At 40.4% G+C, this 17301-nt stretch overlaps 2 protein-coding genes across 3 annotated transcripts; both read right to left on the bottom strand.

Moving 5' to 3' along the window:
- Positions 1-196: 196 nt before the first annotated feature.
- On the bottom strand, positions 197-8453 carry LOC109627317 (equilibrative nucleobase transporter 1-like). Its single transcript, XM_020083810.2, has 13 exons — positions 7933-8453; positions 6357-6718; positions 5582-5708; positions 4807-4853; positions 3930-4006; positions 3714-3806; positions 3294-3433; positions 3089-3198; positions 2631-2774; positions 2363-2470; positions 2086-2272; positions 1381-1504; positions 197-563 (listed from the first exon to the last, which is right to left on the bottom strand). The coding sequence occupies exons 2-13, from the start codon at positions 6544-6546 to the stop codon at positions 414-416; spliced, it is 1497 nt and encodes a 498-aa protein (XP_019939369.2). The 5' UTR covers positions 6547-6718; positions 7933-8453; the 3' UTR covers positions 197-413.
- Positions 8454-8609: 156 nt separating this feature from the next.
- LOC109627467 (equilibrative nucleobase transporter 1-like) lies at positions 8610-16062 on the bottom strand. 2 transcript variants are annotated; one of them, XM_069530524.1, is made up of 14 exons: positions 15616-16062; positions 15186-15473; positions 14764-14893; positions 13702-13748; positions 13545-13621; positions 13368-13460; positions 13137-13276; positions 12937-13040; positions 12007-12147; positions 11398-11505; positions 10376-10562; positions 10116-10239; positions 9909-10021; positions 8610-9199 (listed from the first exon to the last, which is right to left on the bottom strand). In XM_069530524.1, the coding sequence occupies exons 2-14, from the start codon at positions 15385-15387 to the stop codon at positions 9124-9126; spliced, it is 1542 nt and encodes a 513-aa protein (XP_069386625.1). In that variant the 5' UTR covers positions 15388-15473; positions 15616-16062; the 3' UTR covers positions 8610-9123. The 2 variants fall into 2 exon arrangements, with proteins under 2 accessions (XP_069386625.1, XP_019939554.2); XM_020083995.2 differs by having other exon boundaries at positions 15186-15436; positions 15616-16060.
- Between the last annotated feature and the right edge of the window lie 1239 nt (positions 16063-17301).

Genomic DNA, 17301 nt, shown 5'->3' with positions numbered 1-17301 from the left:
TTTGTGGGACATGGGAGAAGGGATAAAAATGCTACGCAAAAAGATGGACACCTGGTCACCCTATATTCTGTGTATAAACATGGAACACAGTCCATTATTTATACAGTATATTGTATACTGTAGTTACATATATAAATATAAACAGTATACTGCATAGTGAAGTGTAGAAACGTCAGTTAAGCACTCAAATACAATGTTGGTTAAACATTTTACATTTAATACTTTTTTGATTGTACAAATATAAAAAAAACATGTATCTGTTCTCAATAAATGTTCAAAATATCAATGCAGTAGGACAAAACTAATTATAAAAAGTATAGTGATCTATTTTCTAGTAAAAAAAAATGAACAAAACAAGACAGAGAAGTGTAAAATATCTTGACAGAGATTAAAACATCTGCATAATTACCCCTTTACAACATGGTTTCAAACACTTTGGAGCCATTAGCGGCTTCAGTCTGCGCATTCAACGCCCTGTGGTGAGTGAGTTTCCTGCAGTGGATGAAGACGTAGAGGGGATGAATAAACACCAGCAGCGTGAGGAAAGTCAGAGCGATGTCCACCTGGAACACACACACACGCAAATAATTAGTTTACTTCTTCTGATGTCAGTTACACTTACCTTACGCTTGTAGGCCTAAAGCTCAGACTGTATGTAAAGATGAACAATAGACAACTCCCCAAATGTGAAGTCAAAGCATCTCTATGGCTGCAATATAGGTCATAAACTCCGCCTTGTTTGCAAATAGGACATGCATCGGACTAAAAAGTCGACACCTATTGGAGAATTTGGACTGCAGGGTAAGACCCACGATAAACTTGTTCCAACTGTGCTTGCATAAGTACTACGTGTGTTACTGAAGGATTCCGGTAAACATGAACCAAGATGGCGACACTTGAGGACATCAACATTTTGCTAACGTTAGATATAGACAGAAAAAGCACATCCGTGTTTGTTTGTCAGATCCTTAAAATCTGAAGCCAGTTCACTTCTTTTGTTCTACCCATGTAGTTTTGCCAGTTTTGTTGACGTGACATGTCCCTGATGATGAGCCTGCTGACCCTGTCAAGGACCAGATACTGCCCCATCCTTCATGTGGGTACTGCATCTTGCGTACGTGTAGTTAACAAAGAGTACATACTGACCCTTAGAGAGAGCTCTCCACCACCATCATCAAAACATCAAATGAGGGAATACCTTCTGGAAGAATGCTGCTCTCTAGTAGAGTCCAGGTAAGTTGAGATTCAACACCAAGCTTCACTGAAACTGTTGTTTTGGGACAAAGGGCCCCATCACCTCACGATGACACCTCTTTTTTCCTCTAATTTGTCATCCTTCTGGACATTTTGAAATAACTTCACTGACCACTACACTCTTACATAAAAGGAGTCTCCATCCAGAGTTCCTGTGACGAGGGCGAAGCAGGGGTACTGCAGCAGAGAGACGACAGCAGACATGGACATCACCAGGCCGTACAGCTTCCCAAAGTGACACGCTGGAAAACTGACAGAGGGAGGGAGTCAAAACATCAGTCAACTGGGTCATGATCTGAAAACAGCTTACATCGCAGCTATTAACAACCGACGAGTCAAACTAGCCATCTCTCTGCACACTTTCTCCAAGACTCATGCTGTCTGGACAAGTTTGCCACACAAAGAAGTGGTGTCCCTGACCATCAGGACACCCAGCAGGTAAATTAATGTATTAGGATTACTTTATAATTTGAACAGCAGAGTTAAACCAAATGATGAGGTATAATGTATATATTTGTTTAGAATTGTCCCAAACTAATTGAATATAGGATACATGAGTGAAAAACCTGATCTGAATACTCCTATGACAGGTCTGGATTACTCATATATTCTGTTCATACCTCTAAGAAAGTTCAAAATACTAGAAAATTGGTGAATGCAGCAAGTTCTCAGAAATCACTCGTACACAAATCAAGAGCAGATCTGTTCATATACGAATGGTCCCTGCATTGTGATTGTTACTTTGCTGGACTGGCCTCAACCAGGTTTGTGTTTTCTGCTGTGGTTGTAAGTTGTTTTCTTTTATTTGTTGTGTATGTGATGGCTGCTCACGCGATGCTAATGAAGGCTGCGTTCCCTCCGTAGAGGAAGGAGCGACTGAGGACTTGTAGAACAAAGGTGAGATACTGCAGATGGAGGAGAGGAATGGTGGCGCACACAGAGAAGAGCAGGCACTGCAGGGAGGTCAGGAACAGAGACAGAGAGGAGGAGCGCAGGTCCACCTCCTGCTCGCTTTCTCCTGCAGGAGGGAAAATGAAGAAGAAGTAAGTGCATTTGCTGCATTTGCACACACGCACACACACAGTTAGAACACTTGTCACTGATTTACCAGGAGCTAGAGGCTTTCCCTTGTGTCTGTCCATGATGAGTCCGTTCCAGGGAGCACACAGCACTCCACACACCTGGGTCATGGCGAAAGCGTTGGTGTACTGACTTACTGAAGGAGATGTGATGAGAGGGAAACAACCACAGAGAGAAGCATTGAAATGGAGACACTTGGATTGGTGTTGGATGGTGACAAGTAGAGGAGAGAATGAAAAGAGATAGAAGAAGGAGAAATGTTCAAATAGCTACAGAGTGTCAGTGATGTCAGTTACCCAGGTCGGGGTCGTTGTTGGCCAGGCGGTTGAGCATGGGGTTGAGTGTGCCGATGAAGAGGTAGTGTCTCAGCTGCATGATGGACAGCCACAGCAGGTGCCACAGGAAGAACCAAGACAACACGCAGCTCCGGAAGCTTGTCACTAAACACATGAGACATCAAGTCTGTGCTAGATGAAAACTGACTTCATGGAATATCTCATTATATTTAAGGGGTTCAGTGCCCAAGGAAGTTTTAGTTTTTGTCTCATATGGTGTTTTTGTCTCGTAAGGTGCTGAGTACGTTTGGCTCATTGGCTCAGAGTATTGTCAGTGATACCTCTGGTTGTTTTCTGCACTGGAACATGTAAAAAAGCTTTTCTTAGTTTTTAACACTGCTCCTCAAGTATCCGACCATATTCTCCACACTTGACATTGTGGCCGTTGAAGAGAAGAAAGCAACAACCAGGTTGGGTACCTTTTGCAGAGTCTTGGGCTTCTGTCCCATCCTCAACTGCGGGTGGTGTGTTGGCCCTCATCTTCTCAAACTGCTCCACATTGTAAGTGTTGGCCTTTCCACAGTTCAGTCTCAGCATCAGGAAAAAAGGGGAATAGCTTTATTTGTCATGTCTCATCAATGAAGATGAAGGACTGTCGTCCCAAAGCTTATGGGATGTGCTCACCCATAGGTGTAGTACTGTGGCAGAGGGTGCGGTATGTGGGTTCTGGGCATCAGCAGGAAGGTCCTCAGCAGGTGGATGATGCTGCAGATGGACATAACAAGGAAGGAGGAGCGAAGACAGATTCCCTGTTCATACAGAACCTGAAAACACATGAAAATAAATACACACATGTATGTCAAAGAGGTACAGAGCACCTTGGCCTCAGATGGTGTCATTCAGGTGCATTTCAAACCACAAATTAAACTGGGTTTGATGCAAAGGACCTAAATCCACACATTTCTGCTGCTGTTCTGTAAAATGCAGCTTTCCACCGAGTTTTGTGAAAATCTGTTCTGTTAATAAACATACAAACCGACTAACCCACAAACAAATGGACAGGGGTGAAATCATCTTATTGGGGGAGGTAACACATTGTTTTACCTTGATGATGAGAAACACAGCAGAGGAGGAGTCGAAGGCACCGTTGTAGAGCGTGATGATGGTCGAGCGGTGAACTGGGAACAAGTTACCCACCTTTCAGACACACACCAATACAAAGCTATCAGCTTGTTGAAGTGTTCATTAGTGTGTGGTGTCTAATTAATGTGTTCTATGCTAAGACACACCCACTATGCAGGAACACTATGGAGTATTCACCTGCATGTTAGTTAGAAGGAGCAGAATTCCTCCCATAGCAATGCAGGGCAAGGCTGGAAAGAGCAGCTCTGAAAATGCTGCGGGACAACGGAAGTTAAACTCATTGAACTTCATCATCCATCAGATAAGTTAAAGCATAAAGTCTTATTATTGCAACAACGCTAACAGCAACATTTCACCACATTTTGCGCCAAAAAATCTCCATAAAGCGTTTTGTGAATTTTTTAAAGTTGTTCTTTTACCATACTTATTTTATTCAGCCTTTGGATATATTTATTTGTGAATCTGAGGATCACTCTGTGTAATAAGCACTGTGCTTTCCTCATTGTTTATGATGTCATTTTCTCATAGAGGATGAATGAGAGCGGCAGGCTCACTTTCAGAAGTGGTTTGAGAGGTTGGGTGAAAATGTGTAGCTTTATTGTTCTGCTTCTGAAGTTCTGATCTCCACCAACTAGTGGTGCTATGAGAACAGCTGCCACTACGACCACAACCACAGTGAATAGTGACACTCAGATTTGACCTTAGTCTTATTGTATTGTAACGTGTTGTGAGGCCATTTCCCTTTTCTTTTCTTATTTAATCATAAGATGACCTGGTAGTCTGCAAACTAAACTGCCATATAGGATAAATAATGTTTTTATGAATATAATGAAGCAGACATTCTTCTAATGTTCACCCATTTAGTTTAGCTTTACACTGTATTAGGTGAGTTTGAGTTGTGTAAAAAATGCACAACATTTGGTTTAAATAAATTTTTTTCTCTGGGGGAGGACCCCTGCCCTCTATATATCTCTCCAAGTTTGCTGACCCATTTTATGATGTTACCCATCACCCGTGGTCGTGTTAACTCATGTGTGCTCTTGTGTGCAATTACCTGCACTCGAGAAGGCAACAAGAAGGGTTCCAGTGGTGTATAAACATCTGGAGAGAGACAAAACTTTATTTAGAGCAGGCATGTCCATATTGGGTGGGGGTGGTATGCTCCGTCACATGATCCAAACACGTGAGCAACGAATAAGTAACCTCACTTGTCAATGTAGAACACAAAAGCACCAGTGGTCAGCATGTCTCACTTCACCTTTGTGTGCAAATGGTTTGAGGAGGAACCCAGTTCAGAGAATTAGCCTCTTTATGGTCTGACAGCCAACTGTGGGTCACATGTCTTAATGTAGTATTCTCCTTATCTCAGCTTTCTGTCAATATCCACTCTGCTACAGGAAACAACCTCCGAGCTGGCAAACTACACAGTAAAAATGGCTAGAAGTTTTTAAGATTTGTCAACGGTGCAAAGTCACAGTCACCAATTCTTCCACCGTTTTTGTTGGTGAGTGCTGGGGCACAATCCCTGCATCATAATCCACACTTGTAATTGGTTTATAGAAATTCAAACAGGCCAGAGCGTTTCCCATATAGATTTGCTCTCTGCCTTCACTGCTAAATATAAACTTCAAAACCATTTATCTCGGGATGCTCTCGGAGGTGTGAATACAGTCTCTTAAACAACTCATGAGGAATATAGGATTTTAAAAGATAGCATATGTTTGTCAGGTAACTTGTTAAACCAGTATGTTAATAATAATACACAGGTAGCTACACATTTGCAGCCTGAACTGTTGCGGTTTATGATTTAGAAAATGTCAGGAGCTCACATTCCCAGCAGCCTGGTCACCATGGTGCCAAATCGATCAAACAGGTAGCCATTGACGATATTAAAGTTGTTGAGGAATGAGGCGATGGTGAAAACCAGAGAGAACCGCTCATCTTGTCTGCTACAGTCTGTGAGACAAAACCAAACATAGATGATAAATACATTATTAAGACAAAACAGAAGAAAGGAAGCAATGACTTGACGTGTGCAGGAGAGTAGTTCATATGTTAGGTGCAATTTTGATAAGATGCAAGAAGTTTAGTTAAATATTAAAAAGCAAGTACAGTATCAACAAGCAGTCATAACAAACAGCCCTGCTTTATGTCTCATGGTCAGTCTCTCTCAGCGGCACAGAGGTAATCAGGATGTACCACACATGTCTTTGCAGATAAAGCTAATGATACAGTAGTGGGAGGTGATTAATCTGTGATCCTAGATCGATTTTCCAAACACTGACATCATTAGCAGAGGATATATTTTGGCAAAGGTGCATGTGTGCTTTTGTGTATTTCTGCCCCAAGTGGTGGAAAAGCATTGACACAGCTTTCATTGGGGGTATTTGCACTTTTAGCTCCAAAGATATGAGTGCCTTGATTTTGTAAATACTTGATATTCTTTCTCATTTTATATTCAAGTGATGATTTCTGTTCATTTAAAAGAAAATTTACAACATAAGAAATACACTCAATAACTTAATTTGAAGAAAAAATGGATGTCTGCTAGAATAAGCATCCCAGCATGATCACCTCTGACACCAAAATACCAGAGATGCTCACCTGTACTGTTCAGCGTGCCGTTGGTGCCAGGGACAGTGTCGCACAGGTGGCTGAAGTACCCCTCCTCCTTCAGCACAAACACCAGGGAGGCATAACCAAACACAACACCGGCAAAGCACAGACACTCCAGCATCCCCGTGGCCAGAGTCAGCCGGTAGCGCAACCTGGTGCCAACCGTGTACCCCTGCATGCTTCACGTCCTCTCTCCACGGCTGATCGTCCAGTATACGTTTCTTCCTCTGAGACAATAGTGGTTTTGCTTGTTCTTTTCTATTTGTCTCTTTCTTTAATGCCTGGCTGAGCAGATTGAGTTTCACATCAGCTCTTCCGGGGGACAACGGGTCTCAGCTGGATTAAACTTTCTACAAAACAAAAGCAGAGCAGGTGGGAGGGAGATATTACAACATATTAACAACCGCAATATGAAACGGCATATGGTTTCACACACACACACACACACACACACACACACACACACACACACACACACACACACACACACACACACACACACACACACACACACACACACACACACACACAGCACACAGAATAATGATACAGTTACACAGTGTAACTGGATCAAACACAGAGAAAATAAAGTGCAGCCACTGTGTTTCAAACAATGATAATTAAAGGGGAAAATATTGCATTGGCTTAGTTTGGTGGCAAATGTAGTTTTATGGGTTTTATAGTGTGAAGGTGAACCACTAATTAATATTCTAAAGATGATAAACCAAGACAGAGATAACCTGGGAGGGACACAGTCATGAGTTTGTGATAAGCATTGTGACTTTGTCCTGTGTCCAACTGACCCAGCGTATAGTGACATACTCTTTGACCTGATACTATATCCTATAAGTCACTGACTCCAAGGTGGTTCCCTAAAAATAAATGAGCTAAGATAAATAGAACCCCAATAGAAAATGTTGGAGCGAATTCCCAGTGAGTGAATGATGGAACATCTGCTGAGATACAATGAAAACAGACTTTATACCGGCATTTAAATGCACCTTTATTAATTAAGTTTTAACAGATACATTATAAAAGGCAACATAAGTCTGGATTGTTCGTTTGACAGTGTAAGGCTACGTGGCTAAAGTGGGGGAAAGTAAATTAATAAATGTACTCAAGTGATATACTTACATTTTTAAAGTGGTACAAAAACATTTTGGTACCTCTAGATAAAAGACCATATTTAATACCTTTTGGTTGGTTAGTGGATTTCCTCAGGTAGTCCATTCGAATCTAGATATCTTTTAAGAGAGTTCCGTGTACCAAAAATAAAATATATACCCTTTACACATATGAGAGAAAATTCACAGACAATACATGATGCATTTTACATTTCAGAAAAGCATGTGTGGGGGTGATTAACTTCAAGTGAAATACAAGACTGCACCGACCCAGTTTTTCCAAGTTCAGTGTGAACATGAGATACAGCAGCAATGTTAAACAGTGACTGTGAGCTGACAATGTAAACACTATGTTTAGTTTACTTCTACTGCAGTAGAGACATTCAAATAAACAGCATGCAACGCTGCAACCCTCTGCTTGTTAAGTTGGACCATCTCACCTTTTCATCCGTGATGAAGAGCAGCACTGTCATGTTGGAGTGATCATCACAATCACAATCAAGCCACAAACAACATAGCAGACGGTCTTGCAGCGAGTAGAAGAGAAACAGTTTGTTTCAACACAGAAGCCTTCTGTTTGCAGACACTTCAGTCAGATGTCCCTGTTCTGTCTACACACACAACATGAGAACAGACAGCGTGGCAGTACTCGGCAGACGGTCCTGATTGTAATCCAGATTAGTTCACTAAATCTATGCATAATGACACATGGCACAGCCACATACTAGACGCTTAAAATGTGTTGTAAAATAGCATGGTGGACATTTAAAATCATAGCTGCTTGCACAGTGATCAAGCACAATGCATAGCACCAACACCTGCTGTAGACCCGTAAAATCACGTTAGTTTTCCAATTTCACGGTGATCCAAATATTTCCTTGTGCATGGACTCTGCTCGATGCAGCCAGCCGGAGTTTGTCTTTCATATGTGCAGAGCTGCATCTCAAAGATTCACAGGGTACCATCAGCAGATGGGTAATTCTAATCATCAATTTGATTTGGGAATCTATAACTGAACCTATATGATTATAAGCAGGTTTATTTCAACACATCCACTCCCTGAAACTGGAGGTAAAACAGAACGATAAATACAAAACACTCATAAGATCCAAAGACATTGTATTACATGTTTTAATCATTTTAACATTAATGTTAGCCACAGATGCCTATATGTTTCTATATCTTCTTTTTTTTTAATAGGTTGCTGTATTTTACTGTGTTTGTGCTTATTATTTGCCTTCTATTTATATTTGGGGCTATTTAACTTTATTGCTGTGCATCCTGGTATAAGAGATACTGTATCTCAATGGGAACTAATTGGTTTCAAATACACATTTCATTTAATGTGTATTTCATTGGCCTCATCATTTTAGGTTTGACAGTAAAAATGTCTGAATGTATGAAAACTGCTTGTTTGTATGGACACATGACATATCTCATCCATCAAGTTTAATTATAAAACACATCTGAAAAACTGAGTTGACCAGTGCTGTACGAGTACAAGAGTAAAATAACATACAATAAAAGGCTGAGAACTTCAGGAGACTCAAAAGCTTGAGAAAACATGTTGGTTTTCAGTTTACCCTTGAATATATCTATGTGAGGCAAACACTTGTTTGTAGATGGTGAACTCATCCAGCATCATCCTGAACCTCCGACCTCGACGATGGGACAGCCGAGAGCAGCTGGTCAGAGGGTCTGAGAGATCTTAATGTGGAAAGGAAACAGAGAAACGTTGTTGAAAATAAATCGAATCAGCAGTTATGTTAGATGACGGAGTTAAGACTGATGATCTGGGCTGTCTTTTTAAGTAAACGGTTTTAGGGGCCAGCCGTCTTCTGGTTTCCATTTCTAGTTTGACCAGTCATGTTTTAAGATGCAGGCTTTGGTTGCCTGCAGGTACACAGTCCGTGTGGGGAGCAAAAGGGGAGGGAACACTTTGACTGAAATGCATCAGCTTTCTGCTTTTTAATTTATCTCCATTCAAATGCAAATGCAAATGTTTGCTGGTGTTTGTTGGTGATGAAAATAAAATAGTCAGAGGGTAAACAGTGTAAACCTCCAGATATTATCAGTTACCCCCCCAGGCTAATCTGATAGCTTTTGGCTCTGAGACTGACATTTTGTCAGCTGTGATGAATTGATTGTGATAGTCTTGACATTCAAGTCTTGCATTTAATAAAACACATAACATTACCTGTAATTTAGCTGATGCTTTTATCTAAAGCAACTTCCAATTAATGCATTCAACATCTTTGAGGGGCTATTCAGGGTTCAGCATCTTGGCCAAGGACACTTCGGGATCAAACTGCCAACCTTCTGGTTGGAGGATGACCACTTTATCCCTTAGCCACAGCCACCCCTGAAATAACAAAGTGTTGTCCTCAAACAATAGTTCAGAAAAAGGGATACTTACTGTTGGGTAAGTTGTGAATTCTTCCTCTGCTTGGCCAGCTCTCTGCAGTAGAGGCTAACATGCACTGGGTGAATAAAGGCGAGCAGAGACACCAAGGTGACGCCGATATTGACCTTAGAGAAGGAAAGAAAGTGAAGGTAGGGAGATGGAGTGAGACTTGTTATTAAACTGGTTCCATAGAAAATCACACAAGCTATGCACACTTACATAGAGCGGGTCACCATGCAGCTGATTTTGGATGAGGTTTAGCAAAGGAAACTGGATAAACAGCACCAGAGCTGATAAAGACATTGCAATCCCGGACATCTTCCCAAAGTGAGATGCAGGGAAGCTACAAGAGATTGAGAGGACATAGGGGGTAGAGGGGAAGACAGCAGGAGAGAGCAGTTTAAAGAATAATGAGAGTATCGGATTGATTGATAAGATATGTCACTGACTGAATTTTCTGTGGAAGAATAAGCACATACGCAATGCTGATGAAGGCTTGATGGATTCCGTAGAAGAAGGAGCTGCTGGTGACCTGCAGGACAAAGGTGACATACTGCAGAGGGAGGACAGGACAGGTGAAACACACACAGAAGAAAAAACACAGCAGGCAGCTGAGGAAAATAGCGAGAGAGGAAGAACGCAGATCTGTCTCTCGACTTGTTTCTCCTAAGAAGCAAAAGGAAAGATGATGGTTAACAGAACTGTGAAGTCATTATAGGACAGGACTAGGATCAAGACTGGTCAGATTGGGAGGGCAATTAGAAATTTGGGGTGGGCACCTTTTCACACAGTAGACTTTGCATTGAGCATTTTTCCAAGCTTTAAAGAACTTGTCACATTCACCAATTCAACTAAGCTGTGGTATAATAATAATGATCACAATCATAATCATAATTGTTATTATGATTATTATTATTCTTTCGATTAGAGAGATGACTAAAAGAACATATGCCCATGTGTGAAATTGTTCAAAGTAAGAATTTTGAGTACTGTAGTGTTCGTGCTGCTCACACCTCTGATAGACTTACTTCTCTACTAAAATAGTATCCTATGTCGAAAAAATGTATAATAATTTTGAGTGTACTTGTATGGATAGTGGTAAGGTTTAAGAATTTACAAAGCCTCACTCAACTGCGTATGGCTACTTTAAGTGTAGTACGTTAACTTTATACTGAGTGAGCATTGGCAAACTGTCAAATAATAAACACTGTAGGAAGCTGTGCATGCTAGCTATTTATCTAGAAAACAAATGGCTACCAGCATTGATACCTATTTAACTCAACACTACAAACAATCAAATAATTTTGAACAAAAACAAGCTTTAATAAGTCAGAAATGATTGTGATAAGTTATAATATTATCATCATTTTTAAACCATTTCATACCATTGATATAATAATAATATTGTAGAAGATAATAATAACCCTTACAATGAGCAATGATCTTTAAACTCTTAAGAATATACATTCTGCCCTCCTAATATGGAAGAAATGTAACTTACCTGGAGCCAGAGGTCTGTGCTTGTGTCTGTCCATGAGGAGGCCGCTGATGATAGAAAACAACACCCCACACAGCTGGATGAGGGCAAATGCATTGGTGTAGTGACTCACTGGAGGAGGGGGCACAGAGGGTGGAAATTTAGTTTGGAGAAGAAGAAGCTGTGGTGAAGAGCACAAATTGTGAAGCCAGTGTAAATGATGTGCATTACAAATTGATGACACTTTCCAAAACACATAAACAAAAACGCAGACTCAAAATTATTGTAGTTGCCTCGCCCCTGCTCTGTGCATGACTCCTGTCAGTGCATGCTGCTGGCTGGGCCAGTCCTGGCTTCGGGTCATTTGACCAGTGAGCTAACCGACACCCTATCATGAAGCATAGCATACCTTGCATTGATTCGGTTCTCTTTGTAATTATGTTTAATGTGTCCTGGTGAAATTACAATTGAATTTCCAGCTAGTCTGACACTTTTGTGGATACTTTGCTTCCTCAAAATATAAGCGAATGAATGAATAACTTCATTACTAATTTTTGTCTTTTTCATCTTGCAATCCAAACAAGGAGTGAACCTTCATTTGCAACACTCCTGGAAATGCTCATCACACCTCACCCACGGTTTGGTCACCATCAGCCAGCCGGGTGAGCATGGGGTTGACGTTAGATAAGAAGATGAACTGACAGAGGATGATAGTGACCACCCACACCAGGTGACAGAGGAAGAGCCAGGAAAACACACAGCTCCAGAAAGTGGCTGATGATTGAGAAACGAGAGATGATTAGAAAACAGGTAAATCAATAATCAGATACAAAAATGAGTTGTTGTAATTTGTTAGACATCACAAGATACTTTGTCATGATATGTTGTTGTGCACTGCGCATCTACATGAGGCAGCGGTTCCCCACATTTCCCATAATTACTGGAAAGCAAAGACATTGGCGGAATCACCCATTCATTCACTCCCCCATTGCAACTTCTATGTTGAGGGCTAGTGAGCTCATCTACAAAGAGAAAAACACTTTTGGACACTTTCTCTGTGCTGGTTATCACGTCATTCTAAGATTATGACGTATAACATGTTGGCCTGTGGGAATTAAAAAAATGTATACTTAGTAATAATACTTTTTGGTATAAGGCAAGTTGGGTTTTTAGATGTGCAGGTGTGCTCCCATCTTTTTACATATTTTACCAACAGAAATATTTGGAAACAGAAAGCAAAATTCTGTCTTTATCCTCATGATAAATCAGATATTTATTCTTTATTAAGAATAAGGACTAGAATCACCAGCGAGAGAGAGAGAAAGAGAGAGAGGAGTGACCATCGGTTGTACATTACTTTACACAAGCACTACAATAAGGCAAACTCACTACAAAGTGATTAGTGAGTGATTTTGGACACAGCCACAGACAGACAGATCCACAAAGCCATAGCAGCAATGCATTCTGGACCATGAAAGTAGCTGCATGTCCATATAAAAGAAACTGTTTTCTCTGATAGGTTATTTGACTGTTGGGTGTTGTACAAAACAGACTCAAAGTAACCTTCCTTAGCCTTTTCAGTCTTCTTCACCTCTCCTTCCTTAAATTCTTGCACTCTGTCGTTCTCCTCCTGTCTTCTTTTTCGTTTTTGTACGTTACAGCTTACCCTGTCAGAGCAGCGCAGGTGAAGGAGAGAACAGTTAAATTGCTGCAGACACAAACTAATGGTTCAAATCATTTAGCATGGTGCAGTTTTTCCTGACCCGTAAGTGTATGTCTCTGGTAGTGGGTAGGGGATATGCCATCTGGGCATCAGGAAGATGGTGCGTACCAGGTGGATAATGTTACACAAGATGAGGAAGAGAAAAGATGTGTGCAGAGACACTCCTCTTTCATGTAGCAACTATAGACAGACAGAGGAAAGGAGATGATGTAAGCGCTTTTAATTTTGTGATTAAGGATCAAAGAGCCACGATATAATACGATAAGCATACCTTTATAATGAAACAAACTGCTGCAGAGGATTCAAATGCTCCATTGTATAAGGTGATGATGGTGGAGCGATAGGAATGAAACAGGTTCCCCACCTTAAGAGAGAAGTTGTGTTCTAGCTTAAGCACTTTCTCACACCGACAAGTGAGGTGAAATATTTAAACTAGGTCACCACACACCTGAGCATTGGTCATGTAGAGCATCATTCCAGCAATTATGATACTTGACAAAGCCGGGTAGAGCAACAAAGACGTCTCTGTGTGTGAATGGAAAGAGAGCAGATATGTTTTCTAATTTACAGTATTGGCACAATACAATAAAAAAGCAACAACATACCTGCATTTGACAGTGTGATAAGCAGTGTGCCAATGGTGTAAAATGATCTGCAGGCAGATAATTTCATGATCATGAGAGTGTTAGGACTTTTAATTATTTTTTTATTGTCAAGGTGTAAGAACTCTGATATGCAAAATAGGAGACATGTCAGGGGTTAGGTAATCTGTCCACAATTGTGTTTTTATTTTAAAGCAGCAATTTAAAATGATAACATGCTCCGACAAGACAATCTCAATCCACCTCGACTGCAAAACACATATCATATAAACACTCATTCACATGTGTGGGCCAGTTTAAACAGGAAACAGATTGTCTGTGTGATTTGGTTGCATAGTTGCAAAATTCTACAGACCAGAAACAGCAATAGAGAAAAGGGGTTTCTTATATTGGGCAGACAATGAGGTGAAAATGCTTTGCATTCACCACTGTTAAGAAGTGACTAATAAGAGCCAATCAGGAAGTGAACGAGAGTGTTTTCACAAGTCTTCATTCCTTCTCATGCAGACAAAGAAATATCACACCAAAACTGTGTCTGCCCGAAAAGTGTCCTTTTGAAGGGTGTGGACGTCAGGTGTAAACTTTTTTCAGTCAATGCTGCAAGGCATGAGTGAGAGTAGAGGCCATGACACACACTGTGTATAGGTGCAAACTCTTGGCTTAAAATTGTCCAACTACCTTTGTCAGGTTTGTGTCACCTGCAGGTTGGAGAACCCCTGAGCCAATTATGGCCCATGTGACAATTCATAACTAGAAAATACATAAAACATAAACAAAACATTGTGGAGGTGGTTTGTAGAACACATCAAGCTGAACCAGAGAGAGTTCATTGGATCAGCTAAGGTTAGTTGGCCAATTACTCTCTCTGGATTATAAAGCGAAAGGAGAGCTGCCATGGAAAGAGAAAGAGATGGAAAAGACTGGACAGAGCTGAGCTGCCGGTGATTTTCAGTTGCTGCTTTTGTATTTATTTAGCTTCAGTTGATTTTGCAGTTGAAATAAAAGCATGTTGAAATGGTTGAATGGTGCAAACTTGACAGACAGATATCGTGACGGTGTACTCACATTGCCATTATCCTTGTAGCTGCAGTTCCACAGCGATCAAAAACATATCCAATGGGGAAGCGCAATATTGTGTTGACAATGGAAGCGACTGACATGACCTGAGAGAATTGCTCGTCCTGACCACTACAATCTGGAATGGGCAAAGAAAAACTTAATAATGGTAAAATACATGTGTGTTGTATCATCTAACAGGTATGAACTGGGTATATCTTTTTGTGTTCTTTAAACTAAGAAACTAAGAATACAATCTATTCTTCTTCTTCAATATACAAACCAACTGTGTTGTTTAACTTTGAATTGATCAAGCAGAAGAGCTGGTTTTTGTTTTATTTGCCCTACTTCTAGAACTGTATGATTTCAATGGTTTTTAAACTGTTGTTGTTGCTGTTGTGTTGCCTGCATGTCTATGTATATTTCTGTACCTGTAATTATATCCATGTTGTGTGTATCTTCATCTCTGGTGACATTGGTGCAGTATGCAGCAAAGTATCCATCAACTTTCAGAACAAACACAAGAGAAGCCCAGCCATAGGCAATCCCTGTGAAGAACAAACTCTCCACCAGTCCAGACAACAGTGTCAACCAGTGTAGTAATTTCACTTCTCCCCCTTGAATTCTTAGCATGTTGCCAAACGGTTCAGCTGAGCCAGGAGAGTGAAGTACAGCTGTAAAACTGTAAAGAATTCACAAAGCAGGATCACAGGGGTCAGCTGGAGACAGGCAGTCAGTACGATGGAGAAGCAACACACACACACACACACACACACACACACACCTGTTGCAGTTTATCACACTGAATTGTACGTAACCTTTCTATAAATACAACACCTCCTTCAATCCTGCAAGTCTTACCTGTTAAGCTGGTTAGATTTTTGGTCAATGAACAGCAAGAGATCCTTATTCAGATCTCACAAATGTTCCCTCTTGATCATTACCTAATCCACTGTCTGTGCACCTCAGCCAGCTCACTGCCACTGTAAAGACTGGAGTAGAACCACGAAAGAAAAGAAGCAAGCTCGCGAGGACGGCCCGGAGGCCAGGAAGGCGGAGCTACTCCCCACTGAAGCAGAGAAGGAATGTATGAAGGTCTGTACATTTACAATAAAATACAAAATAGTGAAAGTTTAATTCCACACATTCACCCACATCACTACCACATGCACAGGTTGCAGTCACTTAAGGTCATTCATTAATATTTTCACATAGTAATATTCTTTGTTCCTTTTGATAGTTGGTTTAGAGTTGTCTTTGTTTGAGTTGTCTGGAGTTCTCCTTCCTGGTTTAGCAAAAGACCTGAGTTTGGGGCGGAGCCTGGATTAATGCAGAGGAGCTATAAGAGCTATATGTTGCCCTCATGGCTCATTTTGGAAGGTCTGTTAATTGAGTTGACATCCTATTTTGTTTGACTTATTTTCAGCAGGTGACCTATTTTAAGGGCCCTATAACTATGTTAATTTAGTTTCTTCAGTATTTGTATATTGTTAAAACTTTTTGGGGGGAAATTAAACTCACCATTTCCTTTAAATTTGTGTTGTACCGGAAATGAGAATGTACAATGTGATGAGCAGGTTATATTTATTTTGTGGGCATATGTATGCTATTATCATCAATTCTGTTTCCTATTTTTAATGTTAAGGATATAAGGATATAAGGAGCTTATCTGCTGATTTTATTGTTAGTAATTCAACACATGTACACACACAGCCCCAGGATTAAGATAAATGAATCATTTGCAGGACATGATATTCCCAGAAAATATATAGATTTCATTGGAATGTAGAGGATAATAACATAATGTTTTGGGAGTTAGAAGAGGCAAGACAACATGGAGGATCTTCCCTGACTTATTTGTCAGCAAATATTCACTCTTAACCGAACATTGGTATTCAGCACTAATGTATGATTGACAAAGTGCTGTGTATAGAAGCAGTGCATGTATGTTTGTGTGTAAATGTAAAAGAATTGAAAAGCTATATAAATACAATCCATTTACCATTTGAACACACAACTTCCCCACAGTCACTTAACTATTCAAACCCCAACAATGAATGAATAAATAAATGAATAAAAAGAATTATTATTATTTCAGTAGCATAGATGCTCTTCTCTCTTTCAGTATGTGACGTGGGTTCTGATCAAGGGATGTTTTCTCTCGCCACTGTCACAAGTATTATTTCATCACAATGAATGAAACGTGCATGGAGAGAACTTCTGCAGCATGAATGTGAACACACTCCATCACTGCACAGCCCTGTCTGCTCCACAACAGCCCCTTCATTCAATGACCACGCGGGGGCAGTATCGTCTGAATTTTACAGAGAAGTGTTATTTCCAGACATTTAAATTATTTTAATAAACAATAACAACGTGAGCTGCAGCAGCCTTTGTTATTTTCCTCTATACAATGAAGGGAGCTGAATCAAGTGAAATTCAAACAGCAAAATGACCAAACAATGATTTGATATGAGCATCCATCAAATCGTTATTGGGTTGTTTTGTGTCTCATTCCTATCTGAAGTCATGTTGATGAAATAAATA

This window comes from Paralichthys olivaceus, chromosome 8 (assembly GCF_024713975.1).
Source record: "Paralichthys olivaceus isolate ysfri-2021 chromosome 8, ASM2471397v2, whole genome shotgun sequence".
NCBI lineage: Eukaryota > Metazoa > Chordata > Actinopteri > Pleuronectiformes > Paralichthyidae > Paralichthys > Paralichthys olivaceus.
Note: the sequence above shows the minus strand (reverse complement) of the source record. Positions and strands in the feature narration are given on the sequence as shown.

Bases quoted from the DNA above. Each gene is read 5' to 3' on its own strand.
- LOC109627317 (XM_020083810.2), bottom strand. From the start codon at position 6,546: ATGCAGGGGTACACGGTTGGCACCAGGTTGCGCTACCGGCTGACTCTG. The intron at 5,709-6,356 runs GTGAGCATCTCT...TTTGTCTCACAG, and splicing joins CGGCACGCTGAACAGTACAG to ACTGTAGCAGACAAGATGAG. The intron at 3,199-3,293 runs GTGAGCACATCC...CCTGATGCTGAG, and splicing joins CCACAGTACTACACCTATGG to ACTGAACTGTGGAAAGGCCA.
- LOC109627467 (XM_069530524.1), bottom strand. From the start codon at position 15,387: ATGCTAAGAATTCAAGGGGGAGAAGTGAAATTACTACACTGGTTGACA. The intron at 12,148-12,936 runs GTTACTTTGAGT...CTCAATCATCAG, and splicing joins GACTGAAAAGGCTAAGGAAG to CCACTTTCTGGAGCTGTGTG. The intron at 10,240-10,375 runs GTATGTGCTTAT...AATCTCTTGTAG, and splicing joins CAAGCCTTCATCAGCATTGC to CTTCCCTGCATCTCACTTTG.